We start from the raw sequence: 23896 nt of genomic DNA, 5'->3' as shown, positions 1-23896 counted from the left end.
GTGGGGTTGGTGGAGGATTAGTGCCCCTCCCTGTAAAACAATTAACTCTAAGCCCTTGGCCACCCTGTCTGGGATACATGGCGTCTGGCAATGAATGAATGAATGAAAGCAGTCTGAGACGTGCTACAGTGCTCGAATTTTGCTGTCGGCACCATCATGTCACTGGGATTAATTGAGACATTTTGTACTGTCGGCACCATGCCGACGGCGGGATTGTACGGGTTAATGAACATACAATAAAGGAAGATCCAAAGATTTTGTGTACTTATATGGTTTAAAGTCTGACTCCTTAAATTCCATAAAAAAGAAAAAAAAAAAAAAGTGATGGGCATATTGGCCAAAGGAACAACTGTACCAAGTTTGAAGTGAACTGGTGAAGAAATAAAGGAAACAGCACCAAACTGAAAAATGACTAGAAAAAAAGACAGGAAAAAACTGAGGGCATACAGTAGGTCTACACACTACAGAGGACAGACCTAACAACATTCTAAAATTACATTACATTCAGAAAGCCCTTGTATAAAGGTACAGTAATCACTCCAATATCCAACGTAATAGAGCCATAGGTAGGTCCGGATATTGGTTCTGTCTGGATATTGGGCCCCAGCTTATGGACTTGTACTTATGGACCCTAACTCAGAGAAACACCTATACAACTCCCTCTGGACATGCATAGCACCTATTTAAGACCCAAATCACACCAATAAGGCACATAAATGACTGAAATAAATGCAAAAGAAACATAAATGAGGGTTTAGAAGTATGTTCATACTTTAATAAACATTCTGGTACTTATGGACCCTAACCTAGCCTAACTCAGAAAAGCACCTTCCTACTGCACATGCATAGCTCCTAACACCCTATTCACACCAATAAAGGACATTAAAGAGAGAAATGAGGTAAGTATAGTATGGAAAAAAGTACAGTATGAAATGGGCGGGAAAAAATCATTTTTTTTTTTTTTTTTTTGGACCATTTTGGGAATATTGGATCCCAGGACGATTATGTCCGGGTAGTGGGGATGTTCGGATATTGGGCGTCCGGATATTAGAGTGATTACGGTATTTCTTAACGAATTATTCACTTCATGCATTACGATTACACTGAAAGACTTCTAATCTTGACCTGAATGAAGTATACATTAGGTTTTTACACAACAGATACCCCTCATTTTAAGTTACTATACATTAATCAAGGTTGTCTCAATGTTTTCGTCTGCCAGTGTGGGTTTTTGTATCCTATTTCATGGTCACGATAGTGTGACACTTCAGCCGTTTAAGCTGCTGATGAATCAATACCTGGCTGAATTTTCAGTAAGTTTTATATGAGTAACAACAGGGTTCTGCTGAAATTAGCGAGTACTGTCTACTGTTATCATAACCCCTTAGTCATGAGCCAGACGCATGCTTTGTTATTTCAAAGTTAAGTGACAAGAGACCATAGTTTTGAAGAACCCTGATCCATGGATTAATCTAAAGGACTGTACTGTATTTTGAATTTGGGATACAGTACAAGATTTCTTTGCTCTTTACTACATAAAGTACAAAACATAACCAACACTATGACACCTGACAATCCAAAATCTAGCTTTCTAGAAGGGTTATCAGGAATAATTTTCTGGACCTGAATGTCTTGACTTTCTCTGTTTCTTATTTGAAGGCTGCATTCTCAAAATCAGATTCCAGATTCTTTTGCATACACTGTACAAAGATTACAAATGATCCACTCACAGCAACCACCTATATAAGCACAAAATTAATACTTAATCCAACATCTAACAACCTAAACCCATCTTATCCTGCATGCTTTCTTACCCTACATATAGAAACATAATCCTGTGTCTCCTCATCCTTCTCTATCAATTCTTGATCTTCCATTATATCCACTAGAGGGCCGGGACTCTTAAACACCTTGGGCTCGGGTGGGCCTCCTCCCGAGCCCTCCTCCCCCTCTTCTGGTCTCACTCTCACATTACTTGTGTATGGGAGGAAGTACTCATCAGCAGGGGAGGAGTAGTTCTACGCAGCCACAGCGGGAGGGGGTTAGGGATTGTAGCCATTAGTGGGTTATTCAAAGAAAGGTGAGTGGGAAGAGAAGAGGAGTAAGTCAAAAGAGTTTTTAGTGGACGGCCAACAAGTTGTGACTATGTACAGTTCACAATGAGAACATTAACCGTGACAATACATGCATGAAGCATGATACAGTCCACTGTACATTATAAACTGCCTGTACAGAAAAGTAAATGCAAAACACACATACCATACTGTTTACAAAATACAGTAAAATCAGAAAAATACTGTATGCCTGCTGTAAAGTTAAAGCTAAAATGGGAAACTCAGAATTAGATGAGGTAACTTATAGTCATCATACTATGCAAATACTAAATCATACTTTTTTCTTCTCATATCTTTACTTATATACAACTTTACAAAAGTTCAACACAGTTTTCAGGTGACCCCACACATTCATTTTTCATATCAATTCTAGAATAATGACAGTGTGCTTATGAATTATAAAAATATACTTTTCTAAAGGTCATTCTTACATTATACTACACATTACTGTATTATACTCAGATATAGCTTGGTCCTTAAAAGTTGTACCATACATGAAATCTTAGTCTATCACTAACCAAATTCTGCTGAGAAAAAATGAATGTTAGAAAGCAGAATAACACCTCAATTTAAGGATACAGTACTATGCTACAACCTGTAAAATGTTAAAACTCCAGGCTTAGTTAGAGTGTTCAAATATTAACCTCTGGCACCAAAGCAAAGTACAAATGAAACAAAGTACCGCAGTGAACTGCACCTTCAGCCCATGTAGATATTGTAGCTTGGTAAATACTACATATTCAAACTGTACATCACTAAGCAAAGTTCAGTATGAGCTCTGTACATTTTGACTAAAGTGTAGCAAGCTATGAATAATTTCTCAGTGCCCCTGGTTTAGTGAAACAGTACAATGTACGACACTGTCCCGTTCCCCTTCAAAAAGCTCTTACTACAGAAGAATATGATGCTGTTTTATAGTATTTTCTTTTCTCTATAGTTATTTCATACAATTATCAAATTTAGTAAACTGGCCTAAGCACAGCAATGGAGAGGTGTATAGTGATTAGTTGTTAACTTTGGTGAGGATGTATGCACAGTAGGGAGAGTTAACATCTAATATTCATTAGAAATACACAGAGTTAGTACAGTATATATAAGCATAATGCAAACTACAATGAGAGAATAATGGACCATTATAGTACTGTTATTTATTGGTTAATCTTTACAATAAGATACTATACTACAAAGGGTATGAGTAAACATGCTTATAACCTGAGCCCTGACACATTAAGAGTCCTCAACTGCCATTCCTGTTACCATCTTTCATGTTAGCATTATCCACATTTTCTAAACAACCCACAGAAAACTAAGAATAGAGGAAAAATAAGGAAAAAATCAGATTAAAAAAAAAAAAAAAGAATAAAACACTTACTCGGCCAACAGGCATGTCTTCAATATAGCCTTCATCCATCTGTGGCTTGGGGTGAGGTATGACTGGGACAAAAAACTTATACAGCCTCTCAAGGAAGACTGGGGCATGGTCATTCTCATCCAGCACTTTGACAGCAACATAGGTGGTAGAGGAGAGAGATGCATCTGGGTCCTCACCATCCCTGATGGTCACCTCCAGCATGTGCTCTGCTTGCTTCTCACGGTCCAGGCGTCGAGGGGTTGTCCGGATCTCACCTGAAAGAAGAAGAAAAATAAAAATAATAATTATCTATCTATAGTAATAATCTATCTATCTATCTATAGCCCGACGCCCTAATCCCGCAAAGGGTGGCCACAGACAAAATGCCTCCTAGTCGCTCTGTCACCCACCATTTGACTATCCTCCCCCCAACTCACTCCCCCCTCTCTCATATACCTCTCAACTCCATCCCTCCACCTAATCCTTGGTCTTCGCCCCCTCTCTCCCTCCCTCCACCTCACCTACAAACACACTCTTAGTCAGTCTTTCATTCTCCATTCTCTCCACATGTCCAAACCATCTCAGTGTATTTCTCCTAATCTTCTCAACCACATCCACATCCACCCCGCAACGTTCCTTCACTTCTTCATTCGTCAACCTGTCCCTCCATGTCACTCCACGTGCTCCTCTGAAGTAACTTGTTTCCACTGCTCTCACTCTTGACTTGTTCCCCTCTTGCAAGGTCCATGCCTCGCTTCCATACGTCAGGGTAGGGACACAATACTATCGTGCAGTGATTTCGTAACTTCCATACTCACCTCCCTATTTCTCATCACTGCTTTCAGTGAACCAACAACCTTCCTTCCCTGCTGTACCCTTTCAAGCACTCCATCCCCGAAAGTTCCATCCTTACTCATCACACTACCGAAGTAACTGAATGCACTCACATTCTCCATATCCTCACCATCCAACCTCATTGTGCATTCTGTGACTTCATTCCTCTCAAGCCCCATAACTTTACTTTTGTTTACATTAATTTTCAGATTCCTCTTCCTACACACTGTCCCAAATTCGTTCACCAAACCTTGCAACTCCCATTCATCTTCACTCAACAATACTGTATCATCAGCAAACAGCAACACCAGAATCTTCCACATCTCACCCTCATTCATTAGAGCCACCCCCACAACCACTGCCCTACCGTGCATCTTCTTTACAATCCCATCCATGTACATATTAAACAGCCATGGAGACATCACACAACCCTGTTTCAGTCCCACATTTAGATTAAAGAACTCACTCAGTTCACCATCCACTCGCAACGTAGCCCTAGCTCCTTTGTACATACTCTTCACAGAACTCAACAATTTCCCCTCCACTTCATATATTCTTAATACCTTGCCTGTCTATTCCGTCATAAGCTTTCTCCAAGTCTATGAAGGCAGCATACACTTTCTTTCCCTTCCCTAAATACTTCTCCACTAAACAACTTAGAACAAATATCTGATCTACACACATTTTCCCTTCCTAAATCCCCTTAGTTCTTCTCCAACTAGCTCCTCTGTTATATGCCTAACACTATCAATGAGTATTCTACCATACATTTTTCCAGTCTCACTAAGAAGGCAAATTCCCATACAGTTACCACATACTTCTCTCTCCCCTTTTCCTTTGCATAAAGGAACAATTATACCTGACTTCCACTCCTCCGGAACCCTTCCCTCTTCCCAGGCCAATCTACACAACTTCCATATCCACTCCACTACAATCCCACCCCCATACTTCAGCATTTCACCACATGCTCCAACAATTCCTGGGCCCTTTCCCATCTTGATCTTCACTGGTTCCACTACTTTCACCCTACTGATCTCTTCCTCCCTCATCTCTTCTTCTCCCAGCCATTCCCCAATCACTTATGCTCGCACTGCTCTCACTCTCTACATTTAACAAATCCTCAAAGTGCTCCTTCCATCTCCTCAATTTCTCTCTCTTCTCCACCTAATATTAATACTGTAACAATAATAATAATAATAATAATAACAATACTACTACTACTGATAATACTATTAATAATAATACTGTAATAACAATAACAATGATAATAATAATAATAATAATCATAATCATCTGGACCTCCTTTCTCACCCAAGGGCAGGGTGAGGAGTAGCAATGTCCAAACAGTACAAACTTGCCCACTCCAATGGGCCACAATAACCAAGAAGCTATAAGCCCACATCAGCTGTGTAATAATGCATTCAGAGATTCTAAGATGGGTAATATTCTATGAAGTCAGTACTTGTATACCATCATTCTTGTATTTTTATTACATTGCAGTATCCTCCAGAACACTAATGCAATCAGATACAAAGAAAGGGGGAAGAAAAGAAGGCAATGATCCGACAGGGAGTGTTACTACTGTCTGATTATCAACTGTAAGATCTAAGATGAGCGAAGCCAGGCTCAATATTTCCAGTACTTTTATTTCGCGTTTTTATTAATCTCTGCTATTATACTCTAGAATTCTCCTAAAAATTCACATGCAATCATCAGCGGAGATAAGAGGAAGAAAAGAAGGCGATACTCCGAGAGTGTGTGTGTTATTACGGCCTGATCCCCCAAGGCAGAAAGACCGAATCCTCCGAGAGTATCACCAATACCACCGCCAAGCCCGCCATCTCGCGGCGGCGGAGGGATTTAATAACATCTCAGTGCCGAAACTGATTCCACCAACCTTCCTCCGTATTGTGCAGGGGCCCAGCTGAGGTCTGGATACGAGTCTTCACGGATATTGCAGTTATGCGGCGACACACGTTACAGTTAGTGTCTGGGTGGATGGCAGCTCGGTGATATTACAGGAGAGGGGGCCAAGGTTTTCTGTACCGAACGCGTTATTTCCATATTTGTCTCGAACGTCTTTGAGGGTGCAGGAAAGTACCTGTCATTTCATTTCTTACTGCATTTTTCATTTATTTCCCCCTCCCCATCTCCCTCCCTTTTCCCTCAATTCCATTATTACCTCCGCCAACGAAACTGGAGAAGGTTATGAATTCACCCATTTGCTTGTTTGTCCGCACGATACCTCCAAAAGTTCTCAATGAATTTCAATGAAATTTTGTGGAAGGGTGGGCCATGGGCCAAGTAAGAACTGATTAAATTTGGGGGCGGATCCGGATGCGGATCCTATGTATCCCGCACATCTCCAAAAGTTCTTGGCCATGGGCCAAGAAAGAATTGATTAAATTTTGGGACGGATTCAAAGCCAGATCCTATGTATCCTGCACAATATCTCCAAAACTTCTCAATGAATTTCAATGAAATATTGTGGAATAGTGGGTCAGGAGTCAAGGAACAACTGATTATATTTTGGGGAGGATCCGGATCCTGTTGTATTCCACACAATTTCTCCACGGATCTGTATCCGGATCCTTTTATATAGCCTACAGTATATATATATACACACACACACACACACACACACACACACACACACACACATATATATATATATATATATATATATATATATAAAATCATCATCATCATCCGGACCTCCTTTCCCACCCTGGGGCAAGTGAGGAGCAGCAACGTCAAGACAGCCTAAGTTTGCCCAGTCCAATGGGCCACGCTTCCTTTCACTGATCATTCAAGCCCCCGGAATCATCATCATCAACCCAGAGGTAGTAAGAATGAAATAAGCAATTGTCAGATATATATATATATATATATATATATATATATATATATATATATATATATATATATATTTACATATACTATATATATATATATATATATATATATATATATATATATATATATATATATATATACATATACTATATATATATATATATATATATATATATATATATATATATATATTTACATATACTATATATATATATATATATATATATATATATATTTTTTGTTTTACATATACTATATATATAATATATAATATACATAACACAAACTTTAGAGAGAGAGAGAGAGAGAGAGAGAGAGAGTATATCACTTATCGATTACTTATTAGTTTCCTCTCGTTCTTTTATTTCGTTTTGTTTGCTTACTCTCATTTTATACGGTACCCCCCCTCTCTCTCTCTCTTTCTCTCTCCCTTCCCACTTATTATTTCTTAAACTCTCCAAGTGTGAGAGACATTAGAATGAGCATGGGTTGTTTGTGTGTGTGTGTCTGTGTCCGATCGGATCCTCCCCCCTCCAAAAAAAAAAAAAAAAAAAAAAATTCATCATCATCATCATCATCATCATCATCATCACAATCTTCATCATCATCATCATCATCAACCCAGCAGTAGTAAGAATGAAATAAGCAAGAGGTCATGGTACTGTAAAGTGTAAAGGAGATACGGAGTGTTGGTGTCTCAATCAATCAATCAATCATTTCCTGTGGCACCCCACGGGATGCATAGGGTCTCAATGAACTCTCTCCACCAATATTTGTCTCTTGCCATCTCCTTCAGGTCCCACCAACACTCCTCTCCTGCTTCTTTTTTCATTGTCCTCAACCAGGTTTCCCTCGGCCTACCTCTACCTCTTCTTCCTCTAGCAATCCACTCTGGCACATCCTGTATTAAACAACCTTCTTTTCTGTATATGTGCCCCAGCCACTTCCAGCGAGACAGTCTCACATATTCATTAACTGGTTCCACTCTCGTAATATCCCTTACTCTTTCATTTGTAACTCTGTCTTGCCACTTTACCCCAAGAATCCTTCTCAGTATTTTATTCTCAAATCCTAATAATTTCTGATCTGTTGCAATTGTACTGTACCATGACTCATGCCCGTAAATTAAAATGGGTCTAACCATGGACTTTTAAATTTTCACTTTAGTATGTACCGAAAGCATATTATTATTCCAAACAGATTTCAACATTCCAACAGCTCGCCAAGCCTGTCTAATCCTCTCCTCAATTTCATTGTTTAATGATCCATTAGATGATACAATCGTTCCCAGATATTTAAAATTTTCTACATTCTTCACCACATTATTCCCAATTACACGATCGATTTGGTTCTCCACGTTCATATTAATAATTTCTGTCTTTCCACAATTTATTACCAATCCCACTTTTTCTCCTTCCTCCACCAGACAATCGAGCACCCTCTGCATCTCGTAAATACTTCCGCAAATCAGTACAATATCATCAGCATAGTCCAAATCCATCAGCTTCTTATTTTCTTTCCAGTTAATTCCTGCACCTGTTCTCCTTACAACCTTTTTGATAACATAATCCATAACCAAAACAAACAACAATGGCGAAATAACTCCTCCTTGAATCACTCCTGACCTAACTTGAAATGGATCACTCAAAGAACCACCCACCATTACCTTACAGAAAGTACCTTCATGCAGGCTTCTAATAATATTTACAAACTTTTCTGGTATATCATAGAATCTCATAATTTTCAACATAGCTCCACGTGAAACACTATCAAACGCCTTTTCAAAATCCACAAAACACATGTTAAGTGGCATTTTCATCTCATTAGCTTGTTGCATTAGATGCCTTACAATAAAAATTTGATCATTACAACCTCGACCCTTTCTAAATCCCGCTTGTTCTTCTCTTAAAATTTTATCAATTACTGGCTCTATTCTGTTCAACAAGATTTTGGAAAAGACTTTTGCAACTACAGGTGTCAAAGTTATCCCCCTCCAATTGCCACACACACTTAAATCTCCCTTTTTTGGTATTTTTATAATCACTCCATTTTTCCACTCTTCTTGAATTCCACCATTTTCCCAAGCCACATTAAAAAGTTTCAAAAGTGCATTCATCAACTCGTCATTTTCCACCTTAAGCATTTCAGGGAATATTCCATCCTCACCTGGAGCCTTAAAATTCTTTAACTCCTTTATAGATTTTGCTACCTCTTCCAAAGTTATATCCCCTGTTTCTATCTGCAAATCTCTCTCGGCTGGCAAAATGTCCTCTTCAGCTGGGATTGGTTGGTGTCTCACACTTTCAATTTCAGCATCCTTTATCATTATACTGTATAAATCACGTCGATACGGAATCAGTGGCGTATCCAGGATTTTCGCCGGGGGGGGGGGAGGGGGGCAAACACTTGAAATATTTCCCCAAAATATGTCACCACACTGGCGTTAATGTCCCGAACACACACACTTTGCCACATTCGTGATACTATCTTTATTTTATATTTTCCTTTGCAGTTTTGTATCTCTCTCTCTCTCTCTCTCTCTCTCTCTCTCTCTCTCTCTTCACTTAGTACGTAATGTGTAAATCAAAATTCGCTGCCGCACCCACCCCCAGTCTGATATTTTGTTTTGTACTACTGCTGTGGTGGTAGCCAATAGAAATTCTGTTTTCCACTGCTTATTATGTTAGTTTGATATTCATTGGCTCAGGCATCTGGGGTGGTGCATAAGTCAAGACTGACCTAAGAAATACATCTGGTGGGATTAACCTCTCTTAATCCTTGACTCAGGTGACTACTCGATCTGCCCCGCTCAACAGGGAATGATTTTCATATCACCTGAACTGTACTGTTCTGTACAGAAAGGATTTTTCCATTAAGGAAAAAAAAGAAAAACATCATAAAGCTATTCATCCTGAAAATTTTCACCTAGAAAAGTGGGGGAGACAAAAGATACTCTGTCTCCCAGGCTCCAAAAAGTGGGGAGGACGCGTCCCCCTCTCCCCCACCCAAACGAGGCCCCTGGCGCACACATTTATATCTGCTTACCTTCTAAAATGTAGTCTGAGGTGATCAAAATAGCTTCATGCAGTCTTCAAAAATTCTGCTTGTCTCAGTTATTTGTAACAATAATTGTGTAGTGTTTGTCTGGAACTGGCTACATGGTGAGAGGATATGGCTGCAGGGTGAGAGGATGTGGCTGAGGGGACAGGAAGGCCATTTTTACACCTTATCAGGATTCAAGTGCAAAACATCATTAGAGCTCTAATATCAATCACATAATTTGAGGTGATAGGGGAAATTGTTAAGTTGTAACTGGTCATTTTTTCTCAAAGGTTTTAAATTACATATTTAGATTTCAATTTCAAAGGAAATTATTGTTCTTACATATTTTTGGAAATAGATAATCCATCCATCCATCCATCATCCAATCCTACGTTGCCCCATGAGAAGCGTAGGAGCCCGGGGCTAGGCAAGTTGGTCCTGATATTTAAGATGAGAGTGACCAGCCTCACTCATCCGTGAGTGACATTACGTGAGCAATGAACCCCAATCACCCCTTGGATATAAACCGACTGAAGTGCCGTAATTACCCACTAAACCACCAGGCGCCAAAATTTGGTTGTATGGTTACCACCCAGGGTAGTAAATGGTTTCCTGGTGTACAGGAAACCATTTGGCTTGTCACTCAGTGTAGAATCACCCACAGGCAGAAGGAAGGGGAAAGAATGAAGGAAAGTAAGACAGAAGAGGGAGTGTAAAGTCACCCGTTGGCAGAAGGACGAGGAGAGAATGAAGGAAAGACAGAAGAGGATGGAAGGAAAGAAGGACGGAGGAGAGAAATAGATAATATTGTTTAATATACAGGTGGTAAAATTAGGAAAACTGTATTGTGATACAAGAACTATGTCAAAAATTCCTTTCTGCATTTTCCCCAAATTTTCCCAGGGGGGCAAACTGCACCCCTACCCCCCCCCCCAGTGGCTACGTGTATGTACTGTACGGTATGAATGAAAGGCAAGAGACTGTTCGGATGTAATATGCACAATAAATCGCTAAGGAAAAGGTGTTAGGAAATCTTCAGAGCTGCTTACAACTCTTACTATTGTGCTCGAGAGAGAGAGAGAGAGAGAGAGAGAGAGAGTAGACGCCAGTATTAACCCCCTGCACCTTGTGACGTCATTTTTTCTTGCTATCGCCTGGCGCTTTGAACACACACACCGACCTGGAAATGTACCTCAAATTTGAACAAAATCGTCTGGAAGCAGGACAACTAAACCATAAACGACGTCACCGGTTACAAGGGGTTAAGGGGCGTATTTTAAGTGGCATTGTTGATTTCGCAACACATCTTCCTTTGCGGTGTATACTGCAGAAATTATCACTCCTCGGTATCCTCTAACATGTTATTGGTTCAAATCTGCCGTTATGAAAAGGGTAAAAACAACAAAGGAGAAAATTTTAAAGTGTAACAGACTTCAGAAAATAAATCGCAGAGGAGGAGGTGCTACGGATTCCCTCAAGCCACTTGGAATACGGTGCTGAGATATGTGCTGTTTGCGGAGCTCGAGTCGTAATCTGGTGAGTTTAGGAGGATTTTCCAATACCTGTCTGTCTTATCGATTTATCTTGAATATTACTGACAGTGCATAAACGGCATGTAAAAATATATTGTAATAATTAATGTCTTTCTGGTTTCCGTGCAGTAGAGGGTTTAAACAGCATACAAGAATATATGAACGTATCAGATATAGAAACAAATGGTAAGGAAGAAGTGCCATGGAAACTCTTTATCCAATGAGAATACGGGCCCGAAGGTGGGATTCTCGAACATAACTATGACTGATTCCCCGTCGTAACTTAAGATACGGTTTTGCAGAAAGAACAAGGGAAGATTTAGCACTCCGCTCCTGCTGTAGTTTTTATTTATGAAGTTAGAACAGGACAAATAGGAAGACTCTACAGCCTCCTTGTCCCTCCTGCATATAAAAAAAAAACCGACTTACGAGGAGGAACTGATCTTGAGTGAGTTTGTGTATCCCAATCCTGCCAGTTGTATCCTCGTCGGTTAAAGAAGCTTCCTAACACTTCTCCCGTAATGCCATACTTCTGAACACTGCACATCATTATTATGTTGTATGTTGTTTATGCAATGTGCTTTGATATTTGATACATATAAATACCACAGGAGAATATAAATACTGAATTTTCTTGAGCGTCGGATCGTGGAACAGAAGGGAACGAAGTCGAACAAAGCTGAACAAAACTGAGAAAGTAGACATGCCTCTCAGTTTTGTTCGATCCAAGGCCCTCCACCATCACAAAAAGCCGAGGAAAATCGAACATTAGTGAACAAAATATAATGACGTCATCACCAGCTGCAATCAGTCAGCAACGCCGATACAGAAGGGAAAAAAGACAGTCATGCAGCTGAATATATATTATATAATCTGTTTCAGATACGTGTAATAACAGAGCTTAAAATGCAATTTTTGCCCCAACACGCACACTGCAGCTCACTCATTTTCGGTTCTTTTTCGGTTTGCAGTTCATATTTTTCTCGCAGTGCGCAGATTACACCAAGAACAATAAAATATTTAGTATTTACTAGTGCTATCTTCCATCTGATTTTAATTGCGAGTGCAAGGATAACCTTAAGAAATTTTGCCTGAGGGATGACGCCTGCCGGCACCGCATGCAGACTTTGCGTGTTTTCTGAGAACACTCCTTTTGTTTACTTCTGTTCCAGCGCCCCTAGCTTAAGAAAATGCGGCATAAGGTATTAGTCGTAATATATATCAATGAGCAAGAGGTGAAGGGAGCTTCCTAAACCTACCAGAATACGGGCCCAGGTCGCTGATTTCCTTTCTGTGTACCACTTTTGCACTTTTTAATCAAGGAAAATCTAGGTTACGTTTGGGTGGTTTTCTTAGCATCCGGTTGGGTTAGTTTGTTAGTCAGTTAGGTTAATATTACGTCAGGTTAGAATAGGATAGGATAAGTTAGGTTAGAGAAAAAAAGAAAAGAAAAAAAACTGGAAGGGTGATCATGGAAAAACAAACAGCGCGTAGTGCATAAGTCTGCTGATTACTAATTTATAGCTTCAGATTTTTCACATTATTATTATTATTATTATTATTATTATTATTAAGTAGCTTACTGTAACCTAGGTACCGTACTATTAATACCATCCCCATAACAGCGCCGAATCCTCCCAAATAGCCCTGACCGTAATAAAACAATGCAACGTGTAATTTGTCTCCATTAAATTGGATTAGTCGTGTAATCACTGGAGCTCTTAACTGCTTAATATTCATAATTAATTTGTGTAAAGCTCGGGTCAATAGCATTAGCGTTTGCCGTGCACATTAATTCTAGTGGCGTGGTCCCTCCGGGAATAGTACGTATTCTCGTTGTCATGGGTGACTTCGCAGCACTACTTCCTTTGTGAATAATTTTTCATAATTCACCTTAACATGTTTTTGTATGCTATTTACACCTTTCTAATAGCGTCATAAACTGCATAAATAACATATAAGAGAGGATTAAGAAGAAGCAAATAAACAGCTGAAGAAGAGGTATTATAAAGGCCCTGCAGCCAGCAATAATAAGCCTGTGACCCAATGTGACGTCACAAAATCCATCGGAGGCCGTATTTACGCTGTGATGGATCCCAACCAATATTTACGATGAAGAAGCCTCCATGCCAGTGAAATATTAATTTAAAAAATTGTGGCACTTTCAACTTTATTGTCCCACTCTATTAAGTGATAGCTACAGTATGAATGAAAAGTAAAAGTAATCTTGTACACAGCTAATTAAATCTCATGAAAACATATGAATAATGCCCCCAGTGTGACGGTTCTTCATTATCACTGATATGTGCTGCAAATGCAATATTGTTCACCCATGTGGAATGTATGTGGAGAGGTTGCACTAAAACACCTGGACAAAATTCAGAACAATGCTATTAGAATTATTAATAACCCAACTATTATAAATGAACTACCTTCCCTACATCTAAGAAGGAATGCTGTCTCCCTTGCATTATTTTACAGATACTTTTATGGCAAATGCTCAGAAGTTGCATTCATTGTGCCACCTCTCCACGTCATCCCCTGTGCTACACAGGCATCTGGTAAGGATCATGACTAGACTGTCACACTGCCATATTCCACAACTTCTGCATATCAGAATTATTTTAGTCCCCGAACTGCATCTCTTTGGAACTCTCTTCCCCAGAGTGGTTTCCCTCCAAACTTCAACCTACAGCTGTTCAAGTCTGACTGTTAAAGATTTTTTTTATGAATTATGGACACCTGTAATCTGGTGTATGGAATATCTTTTTTTTATTCTTTGGTTTTCCTTCCTCTGTTGTTATTGTAAAACAAATAAACAGAAAATTCCATTAATCTACCTCTAAAAGCTATTCACTCACGGTCGGGACAACTCTAGTATTCTATTCCTGCTAACTCTAATGATTTTATTCATCTGAGAGTACGTATAAAAGCCCGAGAATATTACTTCTGGCATCATTAACCCTCTCATGGGTGGGACAACTTTAATATTCTATTTTAAGTTAGTTTTATTCTGCTGAAACCGAGCCATAAGAGCCTCAGTGTTAATATTAACTACTTGCCAACACACCAATAATATGAATACGAGAAAATAGCATTAAAGTGGTATCAAAAATTATTCGGCTGACTACATACGCATGCCGACATTCTCACATGGTCGGCCAGGTAGAAAATTAGCAACCTCATTCTCTCACAGTAAAATGACTCGGCCGAATCTTAATACATTTCACTTGGCATTAACTGGAACTGAATACTTGAGCTGGTCTGAATGTGAAAGGGTTAATGGTTGCAGCGGTGACACCCTCAGGATCTCATGACTCACTCTCAGCTGAATAAAATTGTTTGGCGTTGCCTGTAAAAGAATACAGTACTATAGATGTCCTGACCATATATATATATATATACTTAAATGTCAGGACCAACTTGCCTAACCACGGGCTCCTACGCTCCTCATGGGGCAATGTAGGATTGGATGATGGATATATATATATATATATATATATATATATATATATATATATATATATATATGTACTTAAATGTCAGGACCAACTTGCCTAACCACGGGCTCCTACGCTCCTCATGGGGCAATGTAGGATTGGATTTTATATATATATATATATATATATATATATATATATATATATATATATACTGTATATATATATATATATATATATATATATATATATATATACTGTATCTCTCTCTCTCTCTCTCACACACACCCACACACACACACACACACACACATATATATATATATATATATATATATATATATATGTGTGTGTGTGTGTGTGTGTGTGTGTGTATACAGTATATGTGTATACATACTGTATATATATTACCACATATACTGTATATATATATATATATATATATATATATATATATATATATATATATATATATATATATATATATATATACAGTATATGTGGTGTTTGTACATGGGAGAACGAGGGTTCGTATCCCGCCAGGGTAATAAACTTTGGGAGCGTTCTTCCGACCACGTACTGTTTGGCGGACATAAGGGATGCTGTGGTTGAACTAGTGTCGCGTACTATGAAGTATGCTTGCACCCAGTTGGCTTGCGCGGGCCGATTACGCTTGGTTCACAGCCTACACACACACATCCAAAGCCACTCCAACACTACACTCACACTTACAAACACTTCTAACCCTACAGTACATACAATTTCTACTAAACAACCTTGGTAGAGATACATAGGCTGTATTGTCCCCACTTCGGTTGGGATAGGCTGGTCCTGCAGTTGACACTCAAACGACTGATATATATATATATATATATATATATATATATATATATATATATATATATATATATATATATATATATATATACTGACTACAGTACGACCATTGGCTAGTGAAAACTCATGGCAAAAGAGTATAAAAGCCTATCTAGTTACGACCTTATATATATATATATATATATATATATATATATATATATATATATATATATATAATCTGACTACAGTACGACCATTGGCTCGTGAAAACTCATGGCAAAAGAGTATAAAAGCCTATCTAGTTACGACCTGATATATATATATATATATATATATATATATATATATATATATATATATATATATATATATATTCTGACTACAGTACGACCACTGGCTCGTGAAAACTCTGCTGTACTTTGTTTTGGCTGATTACAGACGATTATATTCAGTTCAGGAAAGCATGCCGCAGCAAATGGGGTAATGGTGGTAGTACGCATGCAAGTGTTCCCATCGATTACATATTAAACCTTTCAGTGTTGGATCTAGCACTTTGCGAAGGTGGGGGGGTGGGGGAGAGGCGTGATTCTCAGCTGAATTACTTCGTCTGAATTCATGTTCTCATTATCAAGTTTCTCAAAACTTTCTTTTCATTTAAATGATTCTGACATATATGTGGGATATTCATTACAAATATTTTGGTAAATGGCATAGTGCTTTTACTGTAAGTAATCTCTGGTCTGCCGAAAATGGGGCGAGGTATGCCCACGCTCCGCTCCCCCCCTCTCAGATCTGTGCTGCCACTCGTGCCTAGACAATTCTATAATCGAAAATATATTTAAAAATAAGTACATAAATTTACATGGTGAAAATCTACTATGGTTTGATGATACTGAAAATAAATCGTGGTATAAAAATACTTGTGTAGTACAAAAAAATGTTCAGTGGTCGAAGGAGGCGCTACTAATAAAAATGAATGAATGAATGAATGAGTGAATGAATGAATGAAGGAAGGAATATTTAATAAACTGGCATCGTTGGTTAAGAGAGAAGCAGGACTGCCAGCCTTATGAAACAATATGCTTAGTCTTCAGTTCAGAAGTACGCTTTTGGTGGGAAAAAAAAAAAAAAAAAAGGATTGACACTGACAGTAAAGAGCGATTGAGGAGTTTTTAAACTGACGATGTAGGTATTACAACTACTGCTACTGCTACTATCACTACTACTACTACTACTACCACTATTAATCCATCCATCCATCATCCAGTCCTATGCCGCCCAATGAGGAGCGTAGGATCACGGGGCTAGGAAAGTTGGTCCTGACATTTAAGATGAGTGACTAGTCTCACTCACCTCTGAGTAGCATTACGTGAGCAATAAACCACAATCACCCCTTTGATATAAACCTACACAGGATTAATCCGATTCGAGCGCCTTCATTACCCACTAAACCACCTGGCGCTATAATTTGATTCTATCGTTACCACCCAGCGTGGTAAATTGTTTCCTGGTGTACAGGAAACTAATAATAATAATAATAATAACAGACGAAACAAAAAGTAGAGAGTGTGCAATGAAAAAAAAAAATCCTAAATCTAATACGAAGGGAAATGGAAACTTACCTGAATCTTTATCGCCGGCGAAAAGCGATTGAGGATTGCACGAATTGATGTAATAATGATAACATTAAATGAAACAAAAATCATAGTATCCAGCTCAAAAACACGCTTCCAGAATCCAAATATAATGCAGAAACAAATGGAAACTTACCCGAATTGGAATCGATGGTGAAGAGAGACTGAGGATTTCCCGACGTGATGGCGTAGGTGATGTTGGCGTTCGGATCCGGGTCGGTGGCCTTTACGGTTACGACAAAGGTGTCCGGTGGCGAGTTCTCCGCCACGCCAGGCCAGTACACGGGCCACGAGCTGAGCGGACGATGGTCGTTCACATCCACCACCTTCACGTACACCTATGAAGGAGAAAACAAGAAATATGCGTTTGAAAATCCACCAACTTTCCATACACCTATGAAAGAGAAAACAGGATATACGTTTGAAGTTTGGATATGAGAAAAAGCATACAGTAATTATGCTGGATGTCAGTGATACCTACCAAGGTTTGTATTTATAAAGGATTTTAACTATAAAATCCGCCAACTTTACGTACACCTGTGAAAGGGAAAACAAGATACAAATTTGAAATGTGGATATGAAAGAATGCATAATTATACTGGGTGTCAGTGATACCTACCAAGGTTTGTATTTATACAGGATTTTAACTATAAAAAGAAGAAAGTCTCTAGAGGAGATAATTAGTATAAAAATTCGCTTTTCTTCTTTTTTCATTCTTTAATATTCATTTTGCCTTGGTTGTCGTACTTGCTTGCTGTACGAGAGAAGAAAATGTATAAACAAGCAATCTTATGGGTATCTTAAGCTTGAGAAACTCCGGAAGTATAGGGCACTCTAAAGCTGCTGGTTCTGTTTTCTTCATGTTACTCATCAAAATTTCCACAGATGACAGGCATCGTATAGAAGCAATGCCTTCCATCATTACAAACTGAAAGCTTAATAACCTCAGGTTGCCATATGTTCGTATTTTCCCGGACATGTTCTCCATTTAGGTCTCGAAATCTTCATCGGGAAGGAATTTTTTAAATTTCTTCATAGACAATACACACAGATTCACAGACAATACACACAGACATATGTACTCATTTACATGAATCTGTTGTAGCCCAAAAATTTTTGATCAATGGTTCTAGTTACTGAATAAATTTTTGGTGACATGCAATAATATAATGCCGACGGTCATCAACAGGTCACAGATCAGTATTTGTCTTTTAAATATCAGAGTGCATTCCACTTCATCGTCAGTACTATTAACCGAAGCTATGAGGGTTCACTAAGAAAAATATAATAACTGACGGCATCACAAACAATTGCCAAAAAGATGCCACGGTGCTGACGGGTTAGGCATTCGTAGTTTCTAACACCTTTCTTACAAGAGGATTCCCTGAATGTTGGACAAATCGTCAGACAGTTAAGAATATAACACAAAAGGCATCATCGTGGAGAATGGATTATGGCGAAGACCACAAAGCAAATGAGGATGTAAGGAAGTTGGAGTCGCAGTTGGGTTACACCAATTTGCAGTTAACTAAGATTGATTATGGGTGGCATATCACTTCCCATAATGAAGAGCCATGGACATGGCATTAAATCCACGGACTTTGCAGCGCAAAGAGATAAGCCATACAAACCAGACCTAATGGACATAACCTAACCAAAAAATGATGTAACTGGTCCATATTACTGAAACCGATATTTACCGCGAAATCATTTATTTCCTCACATTATGGATTTAAAAAAAAAATGTATCTGCTGCTCGAGTAATTCCATTTAAATTTTGCTAAGCTCCAGTCTTGTCTCACACACAAACAAGTAATATGTAATCCAGGAACAGGTTGAGGTAAAGAAGATTTTGATAATGGACGGTTCGCAGAGTGGTGGCAGCGATATTCTGCTATCTTATAATTTTTATGCAACTCCAGCTGGCTGTGTGGAGGTCATGTAAACTGGGTTGCCCGTCAGTTGTTTTCACCTGATGAAACTGTGCCACTCCCACAACCTGAATACTATGCTTAGGCTATTTGAACTTCGATAAGCCTTAGTTATGAGGCAGGCATGATTCTACTTGGTCGCTGCCTAAATCGGCCCTCCAGTCTGACTACACCTGGTCATCAACGGAACTGAGAGGGGTTAAGGATCCGTCAGGTTAAAACAAACGCTCGATATCATGTTCACCTCTCGCCCTGTGTTTTCATTTTATCCCCTTAACTTAGGAGTTTTTGTTTCATTTTATTCTCACTATCTTTCGGCATTATATTCAGGTAAGAGAAAATTCAAACTGGACGGTGAGATATAGCCTCCATTAACCCTTATAGAGGACCCTCCCGCACTACGAGGCACTTCTAAACTGAACAGAATCGTCTAACATCAGCAAAATATATCAAAATGAGGTCCTCTAGTTGAAATAATTAAGCCATTCAAATTGGTGACGTTGTTTTCTCATCAGTCATCCGACCTCTTGACGATTGTATTATGCGTTTGGGATAGCCAGTCAGACTCTTAGGGGTTAGATATGTGACTAGCTATCATTAACTTGCTTTCTACTAGGGGGCTCTCCTATGCCGAAAAAAAAATCACATGGAAGCAAGAAAAATTAACTAATTACGTCCTCTGCCTGAACGCGTTAATCCTTTCGCCAGGTGAAACAACCATCAGATGAAGAAAATCGTTAACTACGATCCAGTACCTAAATGGAACTACGGTGGAGACTGAGTGTGAGTGCTGTTAGGGATAAATTCATGCGTGTGTGTGTGTGTGTGTGTGTGTGTGTGTGTGTGTGTGTGTGTGTGTGTGTGTGTGTGTGTGTGTGTGTGTGTGTGTGTGTGTGTGTGTGTGTGTGAGAGAGAGAGAGAGAGAGAGAGAGAGAGAGAGAGAGAGAGAGAGAGAATCATTAAAGCAATCTACGTACACCAGAGGCTACAGTACCACCACCACCACCACCACCACAACAACAACAACAACAATAGCACATCATCATCAGGTATGGAGTTTTGCTAAATTATAAAACCATCTGAGAGTAACCTTAACCTTTTCAGTTCTTGGACGTAACTTACACTTTATTACTGTTATTACCAGACAATTTCATTCAGTGTAATTCCTTCAGTCCAGTGATAATCAGTTTTATTTCTTCTATCCCCTGAGGGAGTTCTTCAGCTCGGAATACACTTTTCGAATGATGGAGTATAAGTAAGTATAGCCTTTATGAATACGTTAATAATAGGAACAAATCTTGCCTAAATGAATAAAGTAGATTGAAAGTAGCAAGACAGTACAAAAAAAAAAAAAATCACGTCACAGAATAAGAGGAAACGAGAGAGCACCTAAATAGCGAAGGAGTTAATGATATCTATCTGTAATCCCATCAAATCAGAAACCACTGTCTGCATACAATCAACTAACGGTATAAGATAATCGAGAATAGGTCATCTTAGTGAAATGTAACAACTAACACAACCACCATCATTCACCATCATTATTACTAAACGTTTTTTCTAAGCTGAATAAAATCGTCTGGGCTGACCATAATTAAATCCCTGCGTAGGACAGGATTAGGTGATTACGATCTCATCCCAGCCTAATGTGACGAAATTAATTACTACGAAGTCATTAGCGGGTTTTAATTAAATATATATCACACGGAGGATTCGTGTGTGTGTGTGTGTGTGTGTGTGTGTGTGTGTGTGTGTGTGTGTGTGTGTGTGTGTGTGTGTGTGTGTGTGTGTGAGACGCACAGTCAAGTCTATTGTATATGTCTGACTGTGTGCTCTCTACACGGACAGCCTATCGTGTGTGTGTGTGTGTGTGTGTGTGTGTGTGTGTGTGTGTGTGTGTGTGTGTGTGTGTGTGTTTTAGACGTACAGTCAAGTCTATCGTGTATGTCTGACTGTGTGCTCGCCAGAGACAGCTTATCGTGTGTGTGTGTGTGTGTGTGTGTGTGTGTGTGTGTGTGTGTGTGTGTGTGTGTGTGTGTGTGTGTGTGTGTGTGTGTGTGTGTGTGTGTGTGTGTGTGTGTGTGTGTGTGTGTGTGTGTGTGTGTGTGTGTGTGTGTGTGTGTGTGTGTGTGTGTGTGTGTGTGTGTTCTCACGCTCTTTAACGTTATTAAAGGCTTGGCCGAGGCACGAGTACGGGGAGGGAGAAGTGGATGGAGAGGGAGAAGTGGACGGAGAGGAGAGAGGGAGATACTGAGAGTAGAGGTGAGGGAGCACGGGAGGGGGCAGAGCGAGGGAAAGGATATGGGGTGAATTAGGAGGAAGGATAGGAGGAAAGGACTGATAGGGGAGGGGTAGTTCGGAAGAAGGGAGGGAGGCGGGATGAGGAGAGAGAGAGAGAGAGAGAGAGAGAGAGAGAGAGAGAGAGAGAGAGAGAGAGAGAGAGAGAGATTGATGTTACGTGATTTGTTGCCCTTTTAATTGTTTTGGCGGTCACATTTAACACCCTCAGTTCCAGTGTGTAAATACTAATCTTGCTATCTCCACATGATTTTATTCAGCTCTCAAGACAGTTTTCAAAGTAGAGGGGTCTTTACTATTCGTCCACCAACAGAAAGCCATCATAACTTGAATAAAATTGCCTCTTGGTAGCCTATCCCACCTCTCATCTGCTGACATACAGCCCTTCTCGCCCTATTCCTCTTTTCCTTTTACCTTTCATATGACACCTCATCCTTCCTCTGCAGCCACACTTCATATGCATGTCTCTTCTCAGCTAAAGCCATACTTCCTCGCACCACCATTCACTTCCTTTCTTACACCACCATACACTCGTCTTAAACCACAACCTCTTCCGCATATCCCACCATAGCACTCTGAAACAACTGCCATTCCTCCTTTAAACCGCCATTTTCTCTTTCTGTTTTGTCCAACTCACTCACTTTCAAAACCTCCCTGCCACACCCAGCTCTCACTCACCTCATACCTGCTCTCAGCTTTCCCTCCACCAGACAGTGTTCAGACATATCTCCACCCTCCCCTCTCAAAACTCTCACATCTAACAATCTTCCTCTCCTGGACACAATCACACAGTTCATCAATGCTGTGTCAACCCTTCCACCCTTCTGTCTCACCCATCTAATATACTATAGCAGTAGCCGCGCGCGCGCGCGCGCGCGTGTGTGTGTGTGTGTGTGTGTGTGTGTGTGTGTGTGTGTGTGTGTGTGTGTGTGTGTGTGTGTGTGTGTGTGTGTGTGTGTTTTGGGCAGCCGAAACTACACATTCAAATCGCACCAAAATTGGCACAAAAATCGCAAAAAAATCGCTGATAAAAAAAAAAATTGATTCTATCACGATTGAAAAACTTTTACTGTATTTAATGAGCAATCACATTTTGACCAAAAAACGCTGCTCCCGGAGCCCGGCATAGGATCTCCGTAGAAGTTTTTGCCCAGAGGTACAACTAAAGTATTTCGGACTTGCATTCAGACAACTTAAGTTCCATTCCCGAAGCTGCAAATAACACGATCAATTGGTTAGCTGCAAAAACTCCAAGTGACAACGTTACACTAGAACAGCACATAAACGTGAGAGCCGGGCCCGAAGGGCCCACGAGCACTTGTGTATACTTATATCTTTCATCTCAGACAGGGTTCAGTATTTCCAATCACCATCGCTCGCTCAACACAAATCCCTATCATTCTTCCCCCTTTACCATTTCTACCAGGCACACCATGCATGCCAATGACACCTTCAACTGCTACATTTCCCAATCTAGCATTCAGATCTCTCATCATTACCACATTCACATTTGCTCATCAACATCATCCAGAATGGCTCCCTCTCTTCTTCATCTCACTCACTACCAGGCCCATATGCACCCATAAATACCCACAACTCACGTCCAAATTTCGTTTTCATTCACATCAGTCTCGATGACACCTCCTTCCATTCAATCACATAGAGCTGCACTTCTGGGCTCACTAACAAGACCACTCGTTTTCTCGCTCTTCTTCTATCAACACCTGACAACCTTCCAGTCACATTTCCAAGCTTAGATTCATTTTTCCCTATTATCTTTGTTTCACTCACAGCTAACACATCCGACTTTCTTCTCATAAACATTCTTCTAATCTCGTCCTTCTTAGCCTCAATCGTACTGCATCCAAGCACATTCATAGACCCACTCTTCAGGGTTCGGGGATAACTCAATCCTCCTTCCCTTTCTATGCCCTGCCTCACTGTAAGAACCAAACATACAGAGAAGGGTGTCCCTAGTCCCCTCATCCCGTCCCTTTTGGTCGCCTTTTACGACACGCAGGGAATACGGTGGCAGAATTCTTCCT

At 39.7% G+C, this 23896-nt stretch overlaps 1 protein-coding gene across 1 annotated transcript in view; it reads right to left on the bottom strand.

Annotated features, from left to right (window-relative positions):
• The window catches only part of LOC145392990 (fat-like cadherin-related tumor suppressor homolog), a 569943-nt gene that overhangs the window by 331857 nt on the left and 214190 nt on the right, over positions 1-23896 (bottom strand). Inside the window, exons 4-6 of the mRNA XM_080267295.1 lie at positions 17759-17960; positions 3487-3740; positions 1815-2018 (exon numbers count right to left, since the gene is read on the bottom strand). Coding sequence (XP_080123421.1) covers positions 1815-2018; positions 3487-3740; positions 17759-17960 — 660 coding nt within the window. The remainder of the gene's footprint in view (positions 1-1814; positions 2019-3486; positions 3741-17758; positions 17961-23896) is intronic.

This window comes from Coenobita brevimanus, chromosome 23 (assembly GCF_032717465.1).
Source record: "Coenobita brevimanus isolate Jiangsu-jjx chromosome 23, ASM3271746v2, whole genome shotgun sequence".
In the NCBI taxonomy this organism is placed as follows: Eukaryota; Metazoa; Arthropoda; class Malacostraca; order Decapoda; family Coenobitidae; genus Coenobita; species Coenobita brevimanus.
Note: the sequence above shows the minus strand (reverse complement) of the source record. Positions and strands in the feature narration are given on the sequence as shown.